General features: G+C 49.3%; 1 protein-coding gene across 4 annotated transcripts in view; it reads left to right on the forward strand.

Moving 5' to 3' along the window:
• PDLIM7 (PDZ and LIM domain 7) overlaps positions 1-24,820 on the forward strand; it is a 42,390-nt gene extending 17,570 nt beyond the window's left edge. For 2 of the 4 annotated variants that reach the window (XM_083488449.1, XM_083488450.1), the window contains exons 3-14: positions 6,264-6,415; positions 7,707-7,737; positions 11,221-11,237; positions 12,384-12,467; positions 13,316-13,470; positions 14,014-14,050; positions 18,907-18,965; positions 19,506-19,746; positions 20,484-20,664; positions 21,656-21,776; positions 22,990-23,105; positions 23,533-24,820. In XM_083488449.1, the coding sequence (XP_083344575.1) occupies positions 6,264-6,415; positions 7,707-7,737; positions 11,221-11,237; positions 12,384-12,467; positions 13,316-13,470; positions 14,014-14,050; positions 18,907-18,965; positions 19,506-19,746; positions 20,484-20,664; positions 21,656-21,776; positions 22,990-23,105; positions 23,533-23,619 (1,281 nt within the window). In that variant the 3' untranslated portion in view covers positions 23,620-24,820. Of the gene's footprint in view, positions 1-6,263; positions 6,416-7,706; positions 7,738-9,192; positions 9,366-11,220; positions 11,238-12,383; positions 12,468-13,315; positions 13,471-14,013; positions 14,051-18,906; positions 18,966-19,505; positions 19,747-20,483; positions 20,665-21,655; positions 21,777-22,989; positions 23,106-23,532 lie in introns of all 4 variants that reach the window. The other 2 variants (XM_083488451.1, XM_083488452.1) reach the window with 2 other exon arrangements.
• Positions 24,821-25,081: the final 261 nt, after the last annotated feature.

Consider the following 25,081-nt stretch of genomic DNA (forward strand, 5'->3'; position numbering starts at 1 on the left):
AATTGGATTTCCCTATACAGTCTCACACTCTTCTGTACTGTGTAAAGCAGACTAGAAAGACTTCTGTGTTATCTACAGACTCCTTTGTGTTTAAACTTGTAAATATTTGACCATCCAATACATACCTCTTCCCCCCCCCCCGCCCCCCAGGTTCCTGAATGTACCAGCTCTCGGGTTGATTATCCAAACAACATTTGCATTAATGCAGTGTGGAGGTTACTCAGATAAGGGCTGGCTCGGTCTCAGCTGCTTTCATCATAGGTAGTTTCATATTTGTCATTTCCTCTCCCCAACCCCCTTCTCCTTTCTTTCCAAGTAAAGAATAGTGCCATTTTCTATTAAGTTTCACAAGCTGTTTCATTAAGATGACCAATTGCCCTGTGGCATCTAAAATGCTATCTAATAGCAGAATGATTATTAGTAAGTTGGAGCTTGCATCATCACCTGCACACAAAAAATGTGGCTCAGTGCAGACTTGTTGTTGCGCAGGGTTAAGGGGTCAAGGGCCAAGCTGCAGGATCATGTCTACCTTCTCCATGCACTTCCAACGGTGTGGATTGTTACACCTGCCTATTCCTACCTCTGTTTTAAAAGCCACTTGGCTGATCCTAAAAGCTCATTCCTGCCGCAGCCTTGATCGCATGGCCCTCTTCCAGCCCATTACATATCAGGATCAATCCCTGGTTTCTTCAGGGCTGGGAGAGACTCCTGCCTGACACCCTGGAGAGCCTCTGCCAGTCAGCCTAAGCCGGGCATAGCCAATGTGATCTTGCTGGACTGTAACTCCTATCACCCCTGACCATTGCAGATGCCACTGGGGGCTGATGGGAGTTGGAGTCCCAACAACGTCTGCAAGACACTACATTGGCTACCCTTAGTGTAGGTAATACTGAGGTAGGTGGACCATGGTCTGTATAAGGCAGCCTCCTATGGTCCTGCCCCTTTGAAGCATTTACGTCTACACTGAGGCTAAGTATATTGGGTGTCCTTTGCTTATCAGCGATTGGGGTAGGGGGAGAAGAGGTGTGCCATTTCCAAGTGGGATTGCTCATTCCATATGGACTATACCAGTGTTTCTAAAACTTGGATCTCCAGCTGTTTTTGGACCTCAGTTCCCATGATCCATGACCACTGGAACTGCTAGCTAGGGGTGATGGGAGACCCAAGTTTGGGCATGAGAGTGGGTGGTTTCAGTAAGATTGCCTTGTTGGGTGCTGCAGACTTCTAGAAGTTCACATTTGAATTAGGGTTGTCATATTTCTTTCCTGGCAAGGCTCCTGTGCTTTTTAGCAGCACAACAAAAAGGAGCTCTGCAGATGAACTTCTGCCTGTTGCAGAGGATGGGTTTATTTGCTGGGTTTCTGCTGGGTTTGCCTGGCAGTTGTTTAAAGGCACAGTCCAACGGGTGGAGGGGGAACACACACACCACTCATTGGTAACACTCTACTTCTGAACGAATAAATGTGGCCCTCTCCCGTACTTCCAGTTTTTCATAGAGGCTTCTCAACCCTGGGGAAAGGGAGCGCCCTTCTTCCTCTCTGTCAAGTTTTCAGCACCTATGACTGCCTGCCGTTGCTGCAAGCAACATCGTTCTTCAAAGCATCGTTCATAACTTTCCCTTTTTCTGAGATGCTCCCAAATAGTTTTGAAGTGGTGTGGCTTTGTGGGTGTGGGTGCTGTTTGCTTTGTGGAAGATTATGACTGTCCAGCAGTCCTGAGCGTTTCTGAGAAGATTCCAACTAGTACTAAACATATCCAAATAGGGCAGAGACAGAAGTGGGTTTGTGTGCAAGAGAGAAGCCATTCCCTGCAGGCGGTCGGGGTGGGTGGGTGTTTGCTCAAAGCCCGTTAGTGCCTGGGCATCTGTAGACAGCATGTGGCATTAAGCAGTTGTTCATGCCTGAAGCTTCTTCCCTGCAGATAACCACACCAACCTGGGGTGGGGTGGGTGAGGGCGACCAGCATGCGCATGCTGAGGGCAGGACCCAAAGCATGGCCTCAGTCCCCTCAGCAATGCCTGAGAGGGAACTAATATGCCAGGAGCCTGCCCAGCAGTAATTGCATGGGCAATATGTGAAAGGAATTCTAGGAGCACACTGTCCCAGATTCCCCCTCTTCACTCTCAACCTTGTGGAGGGCTGTAGCTTAGCGGTAGTAGTAGTAGTAGTAGTAATAATAATTTATTATTTATACCCTGCCCATCTGGCTGGGTTTCCCCGGCCACTTTGGGCGGCTTCCAACAGAACACTAAAATACAATAACCTATTAAACATTAAAAGCTTCCTTAAACAGGGCTGCCTTCAGATGTCTTCTAAAAGTCTGGTAGTTGTCTGGTAGGGTGCATGCTGTCCTAGGTTTAATCCCCAGCATCTCTGAGTAGGGCTGGGCATTGCCCCCTCTCTGAACCTCTGGAGAACCGCTACCAGTCAGTGACTGTAGTCAGTGACTGAGCCAGACAGACCAGTTAAGTCTGAGGTAGTGCCAGCAAGGCAGCTTCCTCAGTTCCTAACTACCACTCAGCCTCCCCTTCCTTTCTTGTTCCACATATTAGTGCAAAGCAGCCCTGGGAAACTGCTGAAGGGCGTGGTATAATTCAAATAAATAAAAATGGGCTCCTTGTACTGCAATGCTCTTCTCCCAAGGCTCAGCAGGCAAGATGGTGCAATCAGTTGCAATGCTGTGCCTCTCTCTTACTTCATTTAGCCTTGACTCAGGTTGTTTCTTTTCTTTTTCCTTTTGCCTGATCATCAGGGGTGAATTTCAACACCCCCGCCTACTCATTTGGGGATCCCTGAACCCCCCTCATCCTGTGTTGTGTGTGTACTGTATATTACAGGTATCCCAATAAGAAGACAGTCGGGTTAAGACTGACAGTTTGGTGCCCTTTTGTAGAAGTTAATTCACTGCCATAATCTAATGGTGAGAACCTGGGCGCAGAGTTCATTCAATCAGACTTTTAATCTTGCCTGCCCAGGGAGCACTGTGTGCTTCTGTGTCCACAAGCGCAGCAAACATGAGAGGAACGCCAATACAAGCAGTAGGAGGGAAGTACAAAGCCAAAACACTGGAGGGTGGAGGGGATGGCGGAGAGAATGTGTGTTGCTAGACAGGGCTTTTCACCACCCGCTTTTAAAAGCTGAACGACAAGAGTATCGGCAGGTGCAGCTTCCCTGGCTGCTACAGCATCGTGGTGGGAACTGCCATATTCCAACTCAAAGGGCCAAGGAGTGCACTTTGGGTCAGCAGCCAGGCAACTGCAAAGTTATGTTTGGGCTGTTCCGTCTGGTCTGCTGCATTCATCAGCAAGTCTAAACTCTCCCGTAGGCCCTGGGCTCTTCCAGATAATTTGTTTTTATTGCACAATAAATGTGCAGTCGTTGCTCAACTTCTCTGCAGTGGATCCAAATACGGTGACCGGATGCAAAGCGGGACAGGGCTCCTCTATCGCCAAGCCAGGAGGGAAGGAATTTCTGCAAGATGCGGCTTGCCATGCATGGGTGAGAAAAGCTGCGCCTCCCTGAAATTCCCACTTCTTTACAAGTCTTAAAGCTACAGGAGCCTGGTCATTCTGTGCTTTTTCTTCCCCTCACCCACGTGGCACATAAAATTCATTCTTAACCCCTTACTGAATTAGTTTTATGCTGTTTAGGAGCTAGCTTTTGTATTGCAGGTATCTATTTTCCCCCATAATGTATTTGTAAAGCTAACCCAGGAGTTGCTTTTTTCTTTTTCTGGGAGTAGATATTATTCCTCCAGTTTTGCTTCCTCTTGCCCACAGGTGTGGGCTCATCTGCATGGGAGTTCAATGTGGTTTTGCAACTTCTTGTGCCTCAATTTTTTTGGTATTGTCCACATAATGGCCTCCTCGCTCAAGTGACAAGCCAGATGGGCAGGGTTCAAATAATAAAATTACTGCTGTTACTATTATTATTATGCTCCTTCCACCGTAACATTATTATATATCTCCAGCCTTGGGGATAATCTGATAATGAAAGTATATCCAATATGAAATTACATCTGGATATACTGAAGCGCATTGTGTGGGGGCGTATTTTTACATGTGTCATTACATCTCACTCATTGCTGTCTGTCACCACACCCTCTACTCCCATTTTACTTCTGTCAGCTCAGATGAAGGGGCATAAAATAATAATAATAAAACTGCTAAAAAAAAAAATTGCAGAACAGCTATATCAAATGTAAAAAGGAAATTTGCTTTGTGCCTGAAAAGGAGTGCCCATGGTGGTGGGCAATGAGCCATCTTCCCAGCAATGATTATGCAGCTTACAGAGATGTGACCAATTTCCAATTACTTGATTGGTGACAGTGGCTGGGGAAACCCAGCCAGATGGGCGCGGGAATGAATAATAAAATTATTATCTGAAGATGAAGCAGGGCCCCTGCTTTCTTTGCAAACACACACACTTTCTCAATGGAAACAGATTGGAGGTTCCTGTACATCTACCTGCCAGCCATTCTTTATCCTTGTACGGTGCTCTTCAGTGACCTACTGGTGGTTCTGGCCATGACATATCATTTAATAAAAAATATTTTCACTTGCACTTTGTGCAAATCTGGCAGATCTGTCCTTCTATAAAGCATTGGATTTGGCAGAAGTTTGTTGTAACACCACTCCACAGATAATTAATTTTTCTTTTCGTTTTTTAAAAGGTGCCCGTTTGCCATTGCATGCATGCCCAGAATGGATGCCAGACCTCACAGAGGGTTGGGGGATCATTATTTATATTTATGTCTCTGAATCGCTTTGCTCATGACAATGACTCAGGGTTACTGACAGACACAGGTAGAGAGGAGGGAACAACACCACACAGCAGAAATAGATCCCATCAGGCACCGCCCACTTGTGCAGGTAGGAAACATCAGCATAGGTTTGGGAGACATAACATTGAAAGCACTCAGACGTCAGCACACAGACACACGCCTGGCACCATTCATCCACAAACTCATCCATGCCCCAATGTGTGGACATAACCAATGCAAAACCTGGGATGTGATCAATGTACCACTGAGCTCAGTGAGTGATGGCAGTAATGCAACACTAAGACTAAGAACTGGGGTTTGGAAAGGTTTTGGGTGTGTCATGATGCTCGGCAAATTTAAGCTAGTCCAGCTTTGTTAAGGATGGCTGCAGGACCTACGAGAGGAATTTTATCAGGGATCAAGTTTCCTCCTCTCCAGCACCCTGGATGGCTGTGTTTGCTTGTGGGGTTTTTTTTTGGGGGGGGGGGTTGAATGCTATGGGACAGTGTGAAGCCAGACCGATCATGCATACGATTGTTGGCAATTTAAGATGTGCAACTATATGGTTTTGTGGAGAAGCAGCCAAGGCATGTTTCAGAGGCCTCTTTATATTGCCAGAAAACGATATGCTGATCAGTGTTCGAAATTCTCCAGGCCACTTGCGACCAAGCGAACATGATGTCTCCACCATCTGGAGATGCATGCCTGGGGATCCTTGGATCTTACTGTTTTCACACATTAACAACACATCCTGTAGAATTGTATCCGTGATATTTTATTTGTGCAAACAGAATGAATTTCAGGAACCAAAAGGTCGTATTGAAAAATAGGACTTTCGAGCTGCCTGGCCCCCTACATGGCAACTAGACATTTCGTTTTGACAACTGTAACCCTGGTTTAAGGAGCAATTTGTTACCTAGCTTATATATATGAGTTTCTAACACTGATCATTGCTGATCAAAGTCAAAGACCATGCGTTAGGCATGAGGAGCCTCTTTGGAGGCCAGCAGGTGTGGTGTTGGTGCAAGTCGGGATCTCCTTTTAATGGCAGGAGGAGAGATGGGACAGCAAAGTCTTATGCAGTGAAATATGTCTCATTCATAAATTTGTACCTGTCTCTTCCTCTATGAGTTTTGCATCATCCCTGGGAGGCAGGTTAGACTGGAAGATAGCTGGGTGGCCTTGTAGTTGCCCTCCCTGCTGGGTTTGAATCTTGGTTTCCAACTTTCAGGCCCATCGGTAAATCAGTTCCAGCCACTTTGAGCATTGTTCTCTACAGTGCTATCCCCTCTGGAGCATGCAACATTTACACACTTTGTTTAGCGGAAGCTATGGGGTAAACAGAGGAAGACAGGATTGGATCTGATTCCACTACTCCAGATCTTGCTCCACTAGACATGGTGTAATGCTGAGAACCACATTGCTTGCTTGCTTCCTGTCTTTGTCTCTTCATGTGGGTAACTATTCTGTGTCACCGAGTCCTCCTCTTCCTCTCCTTGCAGCTCACCCCCGGGGGCAAGGCAGCCCAAGCAGGTGTGGGAGTAGGTGACTGGGTGCTAAGCATTGATGGAGAGAACACGAGCTCCTTGACCCACATTGAAGCACAGAACAAGATCCGTGCGTGCGGAGACAAGCTCTCGCTCAGCTTGAGCAGGTAAGAGGCTCTTGGTGTGAGTTAAGATACTAGGAGCATGGCATGCGTTATAGGATCGAGAAGTGGTCACAGCTGACGTACTCCTTGCACTCGGAATGACAACTCACTAGTTCTCAAACTTTTTTCTCTGGGTCACACTTCCAGAATAAAGACTTGCTCACGCCACACCATTTTTTTTATTGATAAGAAATACATTGGAAAGCCAAAAGAGAAACAACTAGCAGTGCTTGATCCAGAAAGTATAGAACAATGCAGCTACATAATAACATGTATCATTCCCAAAATATAATGATCAACGAGCCTCTTACGTATGAACTTTAAGCATGTATACAAACTGAATGAGAGGTGTGAGCTTGCTTTTGCTGGTAGCTTCATTTATATTAGGTCTAACTTGAGTCAAACAAACTCTCATCTCAACACAAAGAAGCCTTTCTCTTTTCTGATCTTTTGCATTTGTCAGAGTTGAATATCTCTATTCACAACAATGTGTGGTGGGACTGCAGTATTGCCAAGGCTGCTCTCCAGCACACTGTTCAAATGGCAATCCTGCATCACAACTTGATGCTCAATATCACTTGATGCTCTTGCTCTTTTTGAAAATATGCCTATCCATATTCCGCAATATAGACAGATACTACACTACACTGAAATATTTAAAAGTTTCTTTCTCCTTGAATCTTCGTGCCACGCTTTCCTATTCTCTCCTACCGCACCAGTGTGGCGTCCCACGCCCTTTGAGAAGCACTGTCTTAACTCATAAACATAGCAGTCGGCTAACTAGCTTTTCACTTTGGTGAACTTCCACCGCTTCATAGGATATTTATACCCACAGTGATCTTGGCTGCATCTGAATCACTGGAGAGTGGAAGAAAGCCTCTCTAACTCTCCAGGGGTCCTTATGCAGCCAGCCGGAGTGATGCTTAAGTGAGTGTGTGAATGGGTGGATATTAACACTGAGAGAGGCCAAGGGTGTGCTCTTAGGACAGAGGGCTTTTAGCCATGCCCCAGAAAAGTTTTCTCCCAGGCAACCTAGGCAGGACCAATCCAGTCACTGGATCTTCCATGGCTGAGCTGTCACCACTATCTTCCCTCATGGTGTGAAAGGGAGCAGGCTGCTTTCCTCATGTTGCTGTGGCCCTGCTCTCTGAGCACAATCTCTGCTGTGAAGTGCAGCACTGTTGCTGCAAGTCAAAAGCACCTGCTGCCACCCTCTTGCCTGTTATTGCTGTCCCAGGAGAGTCCCTGCCAGGCAGTGCCTTTCTTCTCGTTAACGGCAGCTTTTCTCTTGCAGAGTCCAGAATCTCCTTGGCAAGCCTCAGAAGGTACGTCTTCCTCCGCTTCTTCCATGGTGGGTCTGTTCTCTCACAGACCTAGCTGGGCACCAGTTCTGTCGCTGGTCTAGGGGGAGCTGTGGGATAGTTGGGTAAACACAAGTGCCTTAGCTTGTTTGACACTCCTTGAGTTAGGTGCCTGATGTAAAAGCCAAAATAAATAAATGAGACTGTAGTGGGGTGTGAAGAATCCATTCTGAAACTCAGGATAATAACAAATACCAATGCGTTTTAGGCTGCACAGCCCTTCTCCAGGGGTCTGTTTGAGCTACACCGATTGTTCTACATCTGTGGGCCAAACTCTATGGCTATGTCTGCCATGTGCTTATAAGGCTTTTCTAAGTCAGACATTCCTACTGCATTCACCATGCCCTCAAATAAGTGATGTGCAGCTTGCAACTCCTTGGCATTTTGATTATTTGAAGTTTCCAAGCAAGCAACTTTTGTATGTATCCATTGCTATCGTCTTCCTTTTTACACCTGGTTTTGGTGGAATCTTCCCCCCTTGGCAGCTCACTCTTGGAGCTAACCAGGCACCATAGCCTGAATTTTGGTGTGCTGGCACTAAAGGAGCTCACTGCTGCCTTTTCCCCAGCCCTCCAAATCTATGGTAGTTTATTTTCTTGCTGTTCAATGGAACTCCTCTTGATTGCACCCATAAACCTTCAGAAGCCAGAAACTCAAAATGGCCGCCACAGTATTGAATTTATTTGTGATCATCAGAGGTCAGATGGAGGATGAACCGGGAGCTGCCTGCCTTAAGTGGGCTGGAGCAGCAAACAGAGCCATTTGCTGCCCTCCTCTATGTTCCCTGTATAGTCTAACCCTGTATGAATGTTTATTCTGGAATCTGAGGCCTTTCCTCACAAAAGAAGTGCTGGGCGGGGGTAGGGGACTTCCAGGCAGTCAGGCTGTGGAGGGAAACAGCTTCTCCAAGATTGTGGCCAGGGCTGTCTTCTCGTTTCCCTCTCTGCTTGGGCGTATCCCTCCTCAGTTTCCCTTGTGGTTGGAGGAGGCAGGGAATGAGATGGAGGCAGGGAACGAGAAGGGTGTAGAAATGGATATGCATGGTTTAGTTTTGCTACGACACGTGCCCACACTGAACTGCCTCACCTGCTCTCCAGGGCTCATCCCGGGGTCAGTTCTAGAGCGGCCACATTTGCCCACATAGGGTGCTCAACAAAGTCAGCTGGCAGTGGGCAACTGGGCACATACAGGTTGTGTTTGCTTGTGTCTTGGCTACTGCCAGCCAGGAATGTGGCTGGCTGGCTGGCTGGCTGTGGTTATTGCCCTGGGACTTGAGGAATGCCCTTGTGTCCAGAATCTGGCCTGGCTTCCACCTGGGGCATGGTGTCCTCTGGCGTTGCCTGGCAGTGGGGGGGGGGTGCACTTGCATGCTGCCTGCTGTGCCAGCTTGGGCATCTGTGTGTTTTGTCTTCTGCTCAGGATGCGCTCCCTTCCTCCGAGCGCCCGAAATATAACTTCACTCCCAGCTCTGCCCTCAACAAAACGGCCCGGCCCTTTGGAGTCAGCTCTGCTCCAAACTCCCAGCCCGGGCTGGTGACGAAATCGGTGCCATACACTCCCTCTGCGTCCGTCTGCACCACACAGCACAATGGGTATGTCGCTGTGTTATTTAGACACCCTGGGGAGTCGGGGGGGGAGGGAGTCGAGTGGCCTCACTGTGGAGTTCTGCCCTGTGCTGTTCTGCCCACACACTCGCCTGTCTGCCCGCACTGTGCATGTCGGGCTCTGCCTGTGTGGCCTTTTTATGGGTGGGCAATGGCTTCCCCCCCCTCTGTACCAGAATCTGTGCTAGAACTTAAGACATCTGGTGTTGCAGTGACCCCTGGTGGCTGGAGCTCATATTACAATGCCTAGATCTGGCCAGGTCTCTTGTGTATTGTTCATTCCGGAATGCCTAATTGAAAAAGCCAGACCGTTTAGCGGCCTGCATTTCATCATCTTTCACTTCTTTCGAGTCCTGCAGTCTTATCTCCTGGGCAAAGAATAATAATAATGCTCTCGTAGGCGGCAGTCAGGAGCATGGGGCTGCATCCCAGGAACCCCAGCCAGTAGTTCTCTTGACTCACCAACACAAAGGAATCGCTAGATTCTTTGGTCTGAGCGGCATTGTGCTATGGCGAGTGATCTGTATCTATAGGTATGGTGCTATCTGCTTGTGGTTTCTTCTGTGGCTGACTCACTATGCCAGGAATGAATGTCGCTTATGGATCCCAATGTAACTTTCCATCCTCACCGCCTCCCTAGCAATCTAAGCTACAGTTAGTCTCCAAACTGTTCATCATTTACTAGGTCCCAGATCCAGTATCTTCATTTATAAGATTTCTTACCTGCCCTGCACCATAAGGTCTCAGCACTGGGCACAATAATATGATATGTAAACTTATAATTACTAAAAGAAATTATGCATAAAGCTGTCCACCCCAGATAAAATACTGAGTAGCTGACATCAAGGCTTTGGGCTGAGTTTCCAATTCTGCTCATCCCAGCATAAAATTCCCGTACCAGTGTAGCTGTTCTCAGGCATCCTTTGGAAGGGAGCAGCACTATGGTAAATCCAGATTTCCAGTTTATTAAGGAAATGACTTGGGTGAAATTGTATACCGATTAATCTATACTTGTGTCATGACTATTTCATTTTTTCAAGCCTGAAACTGGCATCTTCTGACTGCTATCTTCCCATGTCTAGAAATGCAGCCCTAAATTAATTCTGTTTGTTTATTAATCACCTCCCATGAAACATCCTGAAATGATTTTAACAGTGCCTGGCTGCATGCAAATTGTGTCCTGACACTCTAGGTTTTGGATGCTGCTTCTTTTGAGGTGATTCCTTTCTCGTTTGGTGCATTGATGTGTCCCTGGCACCTTTGTTGGTGGAGACGGAAAAGCTTACATCTGTGCTAGATGCAGTCCTGTATACCTCTGACCGCCCCTGTCTCTCTCATTGGCCTGTGCGGGGTCCCCTGCCAGTCAGGTGCCTTAGATGACACCAGTTGTGGGACCATGGTGAGCGTAGTCTACATGCCGGCAGAAATGGTGCTGCTGCTCATTTATTTCATACTCCTGCATTCCTGATCCTATGACCTAGAGCACTGGACTTCAACTGGTGGGCCAGGACCTGCTAGGGGGCTGCGACCTGATCCAAGGTGGGTCATAACAGGAGCACTACCACCATACAAATATATGGTGAAATATTAAATGGGTCCACAAATGCGTGTTTATGTGCTCAAAGTGGGTCCAAAAGGTTGAGGATCCATGACCCAGTTAGGTTAGCTGTGCATGGAATCTCGGCTTTATTCACCCACACGAGGCAGGAAGGGAAGCATGTTTTTTAAAAAACTTTGTCTAATGGTTCTAACATGTCCTTCACTTTCCTGACTGTCTTTTTGCTCTTTTCCCTTTTCTCTCTCTTTCTCTCTGTATCTCTCTCTCTCTCTCTCTTTCTTGCAGGTGCAGAACCCTGACAAGTCAGTAAGCCTTTGCCTGTTCTGTAACTTGAAAGTGTATTATTGCTAATATGCATGACCTAAACATAATTCCTTTTCATCACCTAAAAACCCTCCTCATTCCTTGCCAGTTTTTTAGTTTGGGTATTTTAGTCCGTCCCCCGTCCCCCCCGCTTCACTGACTTTTCTACCCCCTATCCTACTCTCCCACAGGAGTGTGTGGTTATGGCGGGTTATATCCCCTCATAAAAAGAGATGCTTGAGGGACATGTTTGCGAGTCGGGGAAGGGGGAGAACAGACTTTAGTGTAAAAATTGGGACGCGGAGGTCCCCTTTCTTACAGTATGTGGGGCAACATTATTTGTGTCCTCTTGACTTCTTGGGTTTGTGTTGGAGCCTGTCTGAAGGACTCGGTGGCCTGGATCCCATGTCATGCTAAGCTAAATCATGGCTTAGCCTGTGTGGACTCTGGGAGAGGACATCACAACCTCTTTGGTCCTTCCTGGTTGTTTTGCTGCTGAGCCAAGCCACACTTTGGCATAGTGTGTTCATTAAGCCTATGCTCATAGTTCAGCTCTCTCTCGGACAAACCATGAAGCGTAACCCACACAACAAACCTTGGTTACAGCTTGTGATTAGCCCGGAGACAGCTAGATTCAGACAATATGCTAAACCAAATGATGGCTTAGCTCAGTAGGACGCAGCAGCAAAAAACCAAAGAGTCCAAGATATTCTTTCCAGGAGCCCTCACATACGCACTAAACCATGGTTTGGCTAAGCGTGTCATGTGAACCAGGCCTGGGGGCTAATCTGAGGTGAAACTGCCAGTTGGGGGCATGGTGGCTGCCCTGAGGCTTTAAATGTTGGCAGTTTGGCGTCAGGGAAACTTCCTGATGCTTCCAAGGGAGTGGAATGGCCTGCTGTGACTCTTCACGCTGTGCTGACAACTGTAGCTAGCAGTAACTGCCTGACCCAGATAAGGGAAAGGAAGTGGTGCTAAAACTGGCAGGGAGCAGTGTGTGTGTGTGTGTGTTTCCCACTGCACAGTCAAGCTGCTGTTCCCTCAGGAGATGTGGCCTTTTATTTGTGCTGTTGTGTACTAGGGTGGCATGTCTTGCCTGACCTGTCCAATCTTTTCTCTTATTCTCTCACTTTTCGTGGCTTCAGGGTTAGCGCTCACCCCCCTGAAGTGAAGGCTCCACCCCAGAGCAACCCCCCACCTGATTATGGAGATTATTACCTGGAGGACCAGTAAGACCTGGGAGAGGTGGGGGAGGGGAGGGTAGAAACTTTCGGACAGATGTTGTTGTGTCCCTCGTATGTTGTGTGCTCCTGCTTTCGTCCCCTTATAGCGTGTGAATATCCCTTTGGTGAAGTTGGAGTAGCACTAGAAGCAGTAACAGGGCTTTCCTCAACAAGGATTCACATTTTTCAGCATTGAAAAATCTCCTTTGAGATTTTCACCAGAGCAGTGCTGAGGAACTGGGGGCTTTGCTGCAGCCTGACATGGGAGGCTTCAGGTTTAAGGATCACACACACAGAGTCCAGGCCCCTTCTGGAAGGGAGCACTTCCATGCAGCCGTTTATTGTGGACTTGGTGCTGCTCATAAATGCACAGGCTTTTTGCAGCACGCATACATCATCCTCATCCAAGTGCTGTCTCGTGTGTGGCTTTAACTATCCAGACAATTCAAATCATAGAATTGTAGAGTTGTAAGGGACCACAAGGGTCATCTAGTCCGTTGCCCCGAGATGCTGGAATCTTTTGCCCAATGTGGGGCTCGAACCCACGACCTTGAGATTAAGAGTCTCATGCTCTACCGCAGAGCTACCTCAGGCCTGGATAATTAATTGGCCTAGATGGGGGAGAGGGAACAGAAGGGGCTTCAGGATCCGTTCAGTGTGTCTGCAGGGCAGGTTACTTGCGATCTTCAGAATTATGAAACTATGGCCATGTCCTGATTTGTGCCTCATGGTGGTTTATCTCCCCCCCCCCCCCCGGCCGCTTGATGCAGTTTCTTGTGTTTGTGTGTGTCATGCATGCCTGGCAGATGCTCATCTCAGTGCAGCCCTGGCTGAGTGCCCTTGTCTATTCGTAGGCATTCTCTGCGGCTGGCAAGCCTGCCGGCTTTCCTCCCCAATGACTCCAGCAAAAAGAGGCTCATTGAGGACACAGAGGACTGGCGACCGCGGACAGGCACAACCCAGTCCCGTTCTTTCCGTATCCTGGCCCATCTGACAGGCACGGAGTTCAGTAAGTGCCTCCCTCCAAGGGGGAGCCACTCCAGGTTGGGGGTGGTGTTGAGAGCTGGCTGGCTGGCTCCAGCCTGGGAAGTGGCAGGGAGTCACGAGGCATTTGGTGCCACCGGCGACAAGGCAAAGGTTGCAGAGGCACCTGAGCTTGTTCTGGGACAGCTCTGGCCACCTTCCACAAGCAATTCTGGACCTGGGCCAGTTTGGGAGGGCTCTGCTGGCAGATTGTCCTACAGCAAGTCCCAGGAGGATCCTCTCTCTCTCTCTCTCTCTCTCCAACTTGTGATGCTCTGCTGACCTCATTCAGTCTATCTCTGCTCTGCAAAGAGCTCTGCAGGCACCTCATTCTGCTTCCTTCTCATTATTGTTGATGCCCAGGCCCTGTATCCTCCAGGGAATGTTCTTATTTTGTGCCTAGTCTCTTCCTGCCCACCCCACCCCCCTCCAAAAACAAAAAAAAAAATTCCACTTCTCTTCTCAGAAAACTAAAACAGCTTGACTGGCTCAGACCATGATATTCTCTTTCTCCTTTTCCCGCTGCCAGTGCAAGACCCGGATGATGAGCATGTTAGGAAAGCCAGGTAAGAAGGTCCCTTTGATAGGGCCAGGAGAGTCTGTGGGTTTCTACCTGACTTCTCCCCACTCCCAAAGTGCCAGGGGCTGGAAATGAAAGTGCAGAGTCCAGACTCGCTCCTAAGCTTTGGCGGATGCCCAGGGCCACTGTCCCATTCCCATCTGTCCGGGGCGGAGGGGATGAAAGCCTTCTTCCCACCTTGCTCTTGTTCCCTTGACCTTGCATGCCTGGTATTCTCTTCTGGTTTTCTCCTTCTCGGTCTCTGCTTTCTCCTCCCATCTCTTCCTTGTGTCTCTTTCTCTTTCTCTCTCCCCTCCCAGAGAAAAGTTTGTCTCGGAGCTTCAGAGCCCCCGTTACACTCGCCTGCGCGACTGGCACCACCAGCGATCGGCTACCTCTCTGAACGTGCTCTCCTAGGCTGCCTGCGATGGGCCGGCCTTTCTCTTCTCGACTCCGCTCTTCTCTATTGCATGCCGATGTGAATGGGAAGGGCGTGTTTCTGTCTGTCTCCTTCTAACTGGTTGAACAAAACTTTTAAAAAGCAAAACAACCCCCTCCCCCCACCCCACCCCCACTAGAAATCCACAGCAACTCCTGGAAACGTAGCAACTGAACTGTGTTGGGGAACGACTTGAGCAGGGCGGAACCTGGAGTCAGGTTCCAGGAGTCTTCTGCATTGGTGGCTGCTGCTTTTTGAGCTTCATGTCACACCTCCAGCTGTGGAGGGGATGGAAGAGGGTTCATGTTTTTGAGCAGGAGGCTTGACTCTCCCAACTCTAAGCAAGATGCTCTGGTACTACCAGGAAGCTGTTTCTGAACTGTGTTTTCTCTTCCCTGACTGAAGAGACATTGGCTGTGGAGACGTCTGTATGCTCCTTTCTGGCCTTCATACTGAACCAAGGAGGCAGGGGGAAGGTTCTACCCAATGCAATATGGCATTGCACTGAGACCTCTTTCCTTTGGGACCTGCCGCCTTGAATGAGCTGCCAATACTCTTCTTCCTGGCCGAGCATTTCAGAGAGAGGGAAGTCATTTCCTGACATTCATATCTGGAAGGGCTCCTTTTCAAACCTGCATGGGATTTTTTTTAAAAAAAAAACTGTTCTTGGTAGTGGCTGATCTTCCCCTTCCCTCCTTTGTTGAGTGCTGTTTCTCAACCCATGAAACTTCTTCTCCTAACAGGCCTCTCCATTTTATTTTATTTTGCCACTGAATGGTGAATGCACATGCCCTTAGCCCCTGGTCCTTTCCCCATCATTGTTCTATGAGTGGCTGGTTGTGGCTACCACTTTGAGGAAATGGCAAGCATTCCTCTTCTAGATGCCTGGTAAGGTTGTGAAGGCTTGCGGAACTTGCCCACCCATAACGCTGTAATAGACGTGTCCTCCTTGCACTTGATTAACTCCATTATACCTCAGTTTTTCCAAAGGCTCTCTGATTTGGACAACACTTAATATGGCTGCTTGTGTTGGGCTTGGGGGAAAAACCCTAGGGGATGGGACTTCTGGCTCTTCAGGTAACCTGCTTCCACAGCAGGCATGTCCTGTTGTTCGGTGGAGGAAATGCTGTGTGCCCCTTACTCTAGAAAGAGTGTGTAATCATTGTTTTGACTGCAGGCATGACACTAATTCAGCTGCTATATCCACCCCCAGAGCTGCCTGGAGCCGATGCCCAGGCAGGAGTTTGCAATCTAGTTGGAGGCTGGCTTTACTACCTTTCATTTTGTAGTAAAATAAATCCTCCTATTCTCGTAACTGGCTCCTGTCTTTCTTTCCTTTCCTTTTTAATCTCTTCACACCTTTAGTAGGTAGGCTGTGTTCTTTCTTAGAGGGACGACTTGTTTTCCAGCTGAGCATAAACCCAGCTGTCCTCTGTAAGGTTGTTTGGGAAACTGAGCAAAGATGCAATGCCTTTGCCCACCGACGACTTTGGGGTGCTTTTGTGCCCTGGTTTTCCTCTGGGAGCAGGAGCCTGACTGGCAGGCCAGCACTGAGTTCTCTCTCCTTTTTCGCAATACTTTTAATTCCTTGGGATAAATATGGGGGACTGTGAACTTCTTCACCCCAGGCCCACATCACAGGATAGCAGGCAAGGATCAGGGTGGTGAGACAGAAGACTGCCAGGATCTCACCACCTCTGCCTGCGTGATGCACTGAGACAGCTGTTATAGTAATTTACTATACTCTTTTTCTTCTTCTGTTGATTGCACCTTAGGAAAAGCCCTTGGATAGGTTGGATGAGATGTAACATGCACAATGGAATTAATGAACAGACACACACACTCCTTTAGTCTGCAACAAGCCTTGTGTGCAGAATCCGTTTGCTCCTGTCTTGGATAATCACATAGTTCAGCTCTTGATGAGCTGTATCCTTTCTCATTGCAGGTGGAGAATCTCAGGTTAGAATATTCTCCCTGCTACCCTTGTGTCAGACACTTAGAAAATGAGCATGATGAGAAGAGAGAGCCTAGTCTACCCTTTCCCGACAAGAGAGCTGCTTCCTATGTACAGGAAGGAGGTGGTGTGGGAGAATATGTGTACCCTGTGCCCCTGCTTGGTCTCTTCTTCCAGCCTCCCAACTGGGTGCCCAAGGGGACCTCAGAAGGGGGAAGGAAGGGGTTCAACAAGGCTTTATTTCTCTTCCATTTTCAAGCTTGCACTTGGAACAGCTCAAGACACCCTTCTCCTTTATTTGCAGCTCCCCAAACCCCACACACCTCCCATTCTCCTCCCCGCCTCCTTCCTTGTACATAGGCTTCTACTCCTGAACAGACTGTAGTTTCTTGCTCTGGGCTAGGAGTGTTTGAGTCTCCTCAAATGACTGCCTACACAGCTGGTTCCCCCTCAGATCTTCACACTCTTTCCCTGCCATGGATCTCATTCTTGGGCCATGTGACCTTGGAAGTTATTCTGAAGCCCACACTTCTTCTGATGGTTCATCTTAAAGCCATAGGGTTCTCTCCCAAGTGAAAAGCGTTGAATATGTGGGGAAAGTAGCATGGTCCTGTTGCCCTGAGCTAGATGGTCTTGGGGCAATAGGCTCTCTCCCTGGGACCAAGTTGAGGTGTCATTTGTTGGAGCCTTATGTGAGATGACCTGTCTGTGGGTGTGCTTCATGCCCCTAATATGACGTTGTCTACACCGCACCCCCCGACACACCACATAAACCCTTTGAAATATTTAAAAGGCTCTTGTAGAGAAGAGGACCTTCATGGTAACCTTGAGAGGAAAGAATGGGAAGCAAAATGTTTACTGCAAGAAGGTAGGGTTGGGGTTAAACATGTGGAAAAACTTCTACCTGAAGCTTTAAGGAAGTGATTTAGCAGGCAGCACAAGACGGCTAAGGAGCTGACTGGGGCACCTTGGCCTTTCTGTGCTTTCCAGCAAAGTAGGGGCAGGCCTCTGACAGCTCAAAACTCTGGACTCCCATTGGAACAGGTGGTGGAATTTGGTGTATGTGTGAGAGAGAACAGCATGTCTTTCTAGTTTGCTGTCTTGTGTGAATCTTATGCCAAGAGATGAGCACACAGCCCCTCAGGTTTCTGCAGATGCCAGCTACCAGTGCTGAGCTGTGTGTCTGATTACAAAACAGGCGAATTGCTGTCACTCTTACTCCCTGGCCACAAGTGCATTTCGTGGTTGATAACGCCTCATGTCCTTTTTCTGCGGCATCACCTGCCCCGCCATAGGAAGCTGATCATAGAACTGTAGAGGTGGAAGGGAGCACAAGGCTCACCTAGTCCAACCCTTTGCAATGCAGGGATATTTTGCCCAATGTCCACGACCCTGAGATTCTGCTGCCCGACGTGGGGCTCCAACCCATGACCCCAAGCTTAAGAGTCTCATGCTGTACTGACTGAGCTATCTCAGCTGCCTTATAATGAGGTCAAACTCTTGGTCTATTGAGCTCAGGAGTTTCAGACAGGGAATCTTTTCTGCCCCTTGCCTGCAGATGCTGGTCAACTGAGCCTGGGACCTTGCTGTCTGCAAAGCAGATATTGTACCCTTGAGCTAAGGCCTGTTCCTCTTATGCAGAGCTGCCCTGCAGCCTGGGGCTGGGAGGCTTTGAAGGCTGTGCTGCTCCTTCATGCTGATATTATCACAGTGCTTGTCTCACACCACTGCCCAGTTTGGGATCATAGGAACTGCCCCAGGTATGCCAGGAAAGCAGGCACTTGCTGTGCACAAGGAAAGGAACACTTCCTTAAATAAATCCTGCCTTCCGTTTTCCATCTGCCTCTGACCTGGCTATACTGTACAGTTAACAGGAATGCTTTTGGTGCTCCTGTGCAGAACTTGCTCTGGTGTCCTACTTTTTTTTTTTAGGAGCGCAAACCAGGCCCAGGAGTCTTTGTTCTTTATCCTCCATCCATGCAGGTGGTGGCTGCGGTCATTGTGCTTGAGAGGGCAGGATGATGCATGTCCTCTCCTCCTCCAGGTCTTATTTGAACTCCTCCTTTAGAGAAGGGAAGATGAATGCTCCCTCTGCACATAAACGAGGAGAATGTCTTTTGTGTTGGCTTGTCCTCGCATCCTCGGCAACAGGCTTTGTAGCCTGGGCTTAGCATAATAGGACCTGTTTCTTCTTAATGCTGGTCACTCTGGGCAGCAAAACCACCAGCCAATAGGGGTCACTGCTACACTGTGGGTATGGGCATATTTTGACTGCACACAATCTGCTCCAGTGATGCTCTTGTGTGTCCCCCAACTTCATTCTTCCAGTGAGCCCCTTGAGGTCTGTGAAAATATTAAAAACAGCTATCCCCACTCCATTGACTTGCTGTACCTGGGCCATGGTAGCAGCCTCTGCTGGAGTGGGTGGGTAAGGGCCCAGGTTGCCTGGAACTAATTGGTTATTCTGTAGCCAGGTCTCCATACCGGATCTGTCTTCTGCGCCAGCCTTGAAAGTGGAGCCTGGATATGGTAAGCTGGGAGCGCTGTGCTTGCGATGAAACCTCTGGGCAGGGATGCTTGCTGGGGAAAGCTTGGCCTACTGGCACCTGGTATCTTCCACAGTGTCTACAGCAAAACCTGTTGTAGCTTCTTGCTGTGAAGCTGTGTTAGCTTTAAATTTTTGAATGCATGTGTGCCTGAAAATGAGCAGTGGCCAATGGCCTTCCTTTGGGAAGGAGGGTCTGTCCACCCAAGCAGTGGCGTAGCGTGGGTTGTCAGCACCCGGGGCAAGGCAAGTAATTTGCGCCCCCTAACCCGTGGATTTGCGCCCCCTAACCCGTGGATTTGCGCCCCCTAACCCTAACCCCCAGATGTTGCGCCCGGTGCGGCCGGCCCCCCCTGCACCCCCCACGCTACGCCACTGCACCCAAGTCCAATGGCAGAGATTATTCCCAGTGAATTGCTCAGACCCTAGATACAGTGCCAATGCATATGTCATGCAAGCTTCAGATCTTAAGTGGGTTGCTGTTTAGAGATAAAGTGCCATTGCCTTGTGTGTGACTGTTCCAGGCTCTGCTGCTCCGAAGCCTGCACCTGTCTCCGGCCCGGCCAGCCGCCCACCCTGGGCTGTGGATCCTTCCTTTGCTGAGCGGTATGCCCCAGATAAAACCAGCACGGTCCTGAGCAAGCACAGCCAGCCGGCTACGCCAACACCGATGCAGAACCGCAACTCCATTGTGCAGGCTGCGCAGCAAGCCCCTGAGAGTGCCGACAAAACACCCATCTGCTACCAGTGCAACAAGATAATCAGGTGAGAGTTGCAGCAGTGCGGAGGGATCGTTCTCCCCCCCTCCCCAATTCTTGGAAGTGGTTTGTACACACATACACCTGCACCTCACTTAGTCTGTTGCAGCCTGGAATACTGGCTTCTGGATGGGTGCACCGATTCCACCAATGGATACTGTGTGCAGAGGTGACCTGGAAGTTTGGTGCCTATACTTGCAGTGGCTTGTTCACAAATGCGAGTCCCTTGCTTGATGTTGGCATGCTGCAATCATAATGTGGGGACCCAGTGGCATAGTGTGAATTGCCAATGCCCAGGGCTGTGTGGAGGAAGGGAAATGGATGGAGGACACACGCACATTCAACTACCTAATGGCATCCACATCACCCAGGAGTTTGCAGCCACAGAATAAGAAAAGAAGAGCTGTTCCGTTGTCTGGAAAGGTCACTTCCTGGTTTGCATGGAAAATCTCTTTTCAACAGAGTGCGGCGACAGATGTGCGAAGTTGTATTGAGGCAGCACTGGGTGCTGAAATTTTGCACCCTGGGCAACCGTCCTCCATGCTACACCACTGTGTAAACCAGCCCTTGGAAGTGTTCCCTTCCATAGTACTGTAGACTCATGCTTCATAACAACAGGTAGAATTGTCTTCTGGCAATGGAAGGGGAAAGACCCTGGTTGCCTGTCCTTTCCCCCAATAGGCAAGAGGCCAGGCTCATCACCCACCTCAAATCTAACCCTTCCTCTTTTTGTTTTTCCACCAGAGGGCGCTACCTGGTGGCCCTGGGACGCTACTACCACCCTGAGGAGTTCACTTGCTCGCAGTGCAGGAAGGTGCTGGACGAGGGCGGGTTTTTTGAGGAGAAGGGCTCCATCTTCTGCCCCAAGTGCTACGACATACGCTATGCCCCCAACTGTGCCAAGTGCAAGAAGAAGATCACAGGGGTGAGTTTGGTTGGAGCGCAGCCTTCGGGGAAGCAGGCCTACTCTCAAGCATGCTGAGAATCAGGAAGGGGTGGGGAGGAATCTGTGCACTCCAAGTGGTTCTGAACTCCGACTCCCATCATCCTTCACCATTGGCTGTGTTGGCTGAGGTTGATGGGAGTTGAAGTCAGGCAACCTCTAGAGAGTCGCAGGTCCCACATCCCTGATGTTGAGATTTCCCTTGCTTAGAAGGAGCCAGCCATTGCTGCTAGCCCTTTCCACTCAGGGGTGATCCTCTCTAGTTCCTTATGTTAACTCAAGGGCTGATGCATTAAAGCAGGGGTGGGGGACCTCTGGCTGGCCTGTGGGGCCATTTCTCCCCAACCATGCTTGTGGGTCCCCCATGTGTGGGTCTGGTCTCTGCACAAAGCAGTTTTACCAGCCCTGGGGGTTCCTGAACTGCGACTCCCAAGTGGCAGACAACCAGCTAGCTGTTAGGTGCTTTGGAATGCTGCTCAAGGGACTTTGACAGGTGTGTTGTCCTACTCACCTGTCACAGCTGACCCTTGGAGGTGTGGACAGGTAAGGATCCGGACAACTGAGCCAAAAAAGTTCCCCACACCTGATCTTGCCATATAGTACAAACCTGATAGACTTGTCTTGCTACTATATTTGAGGCTGGGGACTCCCAGACTCTGGCCTGCTCCAGAGAGCAAACATAGCACAGCAATGAGCACGAGCCGGAACTCTGTTTCAAATCTCATATTAGTCATGAACTCACTTGGCAGGCTAGAGCAACCTGCTCTGTATTCCGGCCTTCTTCACCCTCCCCAAATCTGTGGAGGCTAAATCCTGGTCTTCCCTACCAGGTTGTTGGGATGGTTGAAATAATGTATGGCTGGCATGTGGAAAGTTCAGTATTGCCTATGTGTAGTGTGCTGTCTAAATACCCTGCATTGTTGGCAAAGGGCAGCCCTACAGTGGAGTGACTCGCGTTCTTGTGTTTCTTTAGGAAATTATGCATGCCCTCAAGATGACCTGGCATGTACATTGCTTTATCTGTGCTGCCTGCAAAACGCCCATTCGCAATCGTGCCTTCTACATGGAAGAAGGGCAGCCCTACTGTGAGAGAGGTATGGCTAATACTTGGCTGTGGTGCCCACAAAGTAGTGGGTCTTTCTTAGAAGTCTTTTAGGTAGCCTTTAATTAACATTCTGGATTTATAAAATTGGAAGCATATGGGATTTCCCAAGCTCCCCCTGAAATGGGAGCAGCCAGCACCAAAGCAGCCTTCCTTGGAAGGGGTGGGGGGGATACCCCACAGAAACAGTTCCTAGTACTGACCTTCAGTGGCAGGGAGAGCTTGGGCAACAAAACACTTGCAATGGCGTCCTCCTCTGACCCTGGTCTGGCTGCCCCTTGGTAATGGTTGCCGGGCAGCGCCCATTCTGCCAGGTTGCTATGGAGATCAGTAGAGTAGTACCTGCATCACGTAAGCATGCAGCAAAGCATGCTGGGAAGTGTTGTTCTTTTCCTTTCATTCCAGTCCTGATAAACACAGCCCTCTCTTGGAATATTCCATTGGGAGGAGGTTTCTAGGGGGAGAAAGGCTTAACAAATGGAGTGGCTTCCCTCTCCACCCCCACATTATCTGATGCTGTGAAAGAATCTGGAATTCTCCCAGATGAATGAACAGCTGCCTTTCATCATAAGCCGGGTGGGGTGTGCAGGGCTCTTAACAGCATGTGCAGCCTTGCTTGACATGGCTGGGACGGTTGTCTGCCATCTCTTCACAGAGTCTTTGGTCTTCCAGCCAGCCCAACAGGCTCCAGGGCAGCATCAGAGCATCTGTTGCTTAGCTTAGGAAGGGCTCTGAGCAGAGAAAAGCAAATACTGGGGAGAGGACAGTATTGTGGGACAGAAGCAGAGCTACAGAAACAGAAGGGAACCTAGAGCAGGAGCAGAGAACTGTGGATCAGAGGGGGAAGGCACTGGTAGCTGAGATCACTGGGGCAGTGATCCAGACACTGTGGTAGAGTGCGTGCTTTAAATGCGAAAGGTCCCTGGTTCAATTCCTGGCATCTCCAGGTAGGGCCAGGGAGGACAGGACTCCTTGCCAGTTGATATACAGACAGGCTTGGTGTTAAGGCAAGTGCCTTTGATTCTAGCTGCTCTTTGAACATGGTGCTGCAATCCAAGCAGCCTCCCTTTGCCAGGCAGGTGAGTGGGACGGGTGGTGCTGTGGCAATGGCTCATGTAAGCAGCGGCGCTCTTTTTCCTAGCTCGGCCTCCAGATTCTGAACACCTTGGCCTAATCTCTCCTTCCCCTTCTCTCCCTGCCTCAAGACTATGAGAAGATGTTTGGAACCAAATGCCGTGGCTGTGACTTCAAGATAGACGCTGGCGATCGATTCCTGGAGGCGCTGGGCTTCAGCTGGCATGACACTTGCTTCGTCTGTGCGGTGAGCACCTCTTTCCACCACCCACCACTGGTCTAGCTAACCCTTTCCAGCCTTTGCTCCAGGAGCATTCTGTGATAGAGGGACATCGCTGGCAGGCAGGGGCATCAATTTGCTAGCATGAAGCTTGTCCGATGAGGCTTCTGAGCTTGGCTCTTTCCCTGGGGGTGGAGCTCTCTGGTTTAACCTTTCGTCCTTGCTTGCCTTCATGGCAAGCACTCTCGGGTGCCTCCTGCTGACTGGCAATGCCTTAGGTCTAGCAGGGCAACGACTGTTGGGGGTGAAGCTGGGCAGCGGTGCATTGGGTGATTCCTGTGGCTTTGCCCTTCCTCTTTTGTCCCTGTGGATGAGCTGAAGTGGGTGGTGGGCCTGTGAGCGTGGAACTGATGCTTGCCTCACTGAGTCCTTCCTCCCTTCCTTCCCCCCACAGATCTGCCAGATCAACTTGGAAGGAAAGACATTCTACTCTAAAAAGGATAAGCCCCTGTGCAAGAGCCATGCTTTCTCGCATGTGTGAGGAGGAGGAAGCGGGTGGGGAAGAGGAGATCTGACTGCCCAAGCTGCTGCTCGCCCAAGCCCTGCATTCCTCTTTCCCCCACATTTTGCCCTGTCCTGTCCTGAGAGCTGCCCCCACCCCAAACCCTTCACTTGACAATCATTCCCAATGGTGGAGCTGCAGTGCTCAGATTTCCCTTCAGTACTCTGCAAGGATTCAGGTACATGGATTTAGAGTCTGAGCTGTAGGCTGCTGCTCTTTTTCAAATAGAATTCCATTCTGCACCAGCACTGAGTGACAGGGGCAGAATCACCACCACCCTTCTCCATGCTGTGAAGCCATAGTGTCGCCATATGTCCAAAGGATTTGCCCGTGCCTCTTGTCACTTTTGTGCCAGCTGCAGCCAAAGAGGTGGAGCCCTAGAAATGTTACTTCCTAGCTGAAGGATCCCATACGTTAGTGGCTGTTGCAAAGCAGGCAGAGTTGACACTTGATCTTACCTAGGAGGTCCGTTAACTGCCTCAGGTGTATGTGAACGCTTGCTGCCTCGCCCTCTTGGGGCGACAGCTTTTCCCAATGCCAGGGTAGGGCTCGTTCTCGTGACTTCTTGCCTCCTTTGTGTTGTAACTACCAACTTTGGCTCCTGTCCGCCTTTCCTTCCTTGAGAAGGCATCGCAAATGATTTCTGTGATCCAGGCCTGGCTCTGTCCTGCCTGTTAGTATGTATTTCCACTTTCAGTGATGGAAACTCACCTCCACGTAGACATGTGGCCCTAGTGAAATTGGGAAGAGCCAAGTCAAAAGTAAAAAAGAAAAAGAAAGAGCTTTCTTTCCCCTCCCAAGACTTAGCCACTCCTTTCTGAGAGCTGGAAACAGACTACCTCCAAGGTGTGTAGAGCCTTGTGCTATAAAGTTGCAACAGACCTCAAGCAGAGTTGTCACAGGATCCAGCCCTCTTCTCCACACCAGCAAAAGCTGCTTCTCCTCGCACCATGAGATGAACGTGTGATTCACTCCCCAGCCATACAACGCTGCGTTTGCTTGTAGCGCACAGCCCTGGGCTGGATGTGGCCCCAGAGCATCCCTACCAAAGAGTTATTATTTCTGATTTGCTCTAAGTGTGTTTCCCAGAACCGTGCTGTCCGGCTGGGAGTTTTCAATTCTTTGCCACCTTGGTGGTGCTTTGAATGCCTAATAAAATATGTCTTTAATTCTTTTGTCACATATGTGAGCTGTGCTGATTTCTTTGTCTTTAAAAGGGCAGAGTGTGGTTCTACTGGAAGCGGGTGAAAAGTCAGTGAAAAATACAGGTGTGGGTTATATGGTGTGACAGACACTCTAGAAACTAATATTAGTCCTACTTGGGAAGAAGCAACCTGAGCCCTCCCTCTTATGCTCAGAGAGGAAAAGCAAAAGGGAATAGTTTCATGGAAATACTGTGCATGCGACTAAGGAACTCAGCATTGCTGAAACTGAATACGGC

Source organism: Podarcis liolepis (genome assembly GCF_965112155.1).
Source record: "Podarcis liolepis genome assembly, chromosome: 2".
NCBI lineage: Eukaryota > Metazoa > Chordata > Lepidosauria > Squamata > Lacertidae > Podarcis > Podarcis liolepis.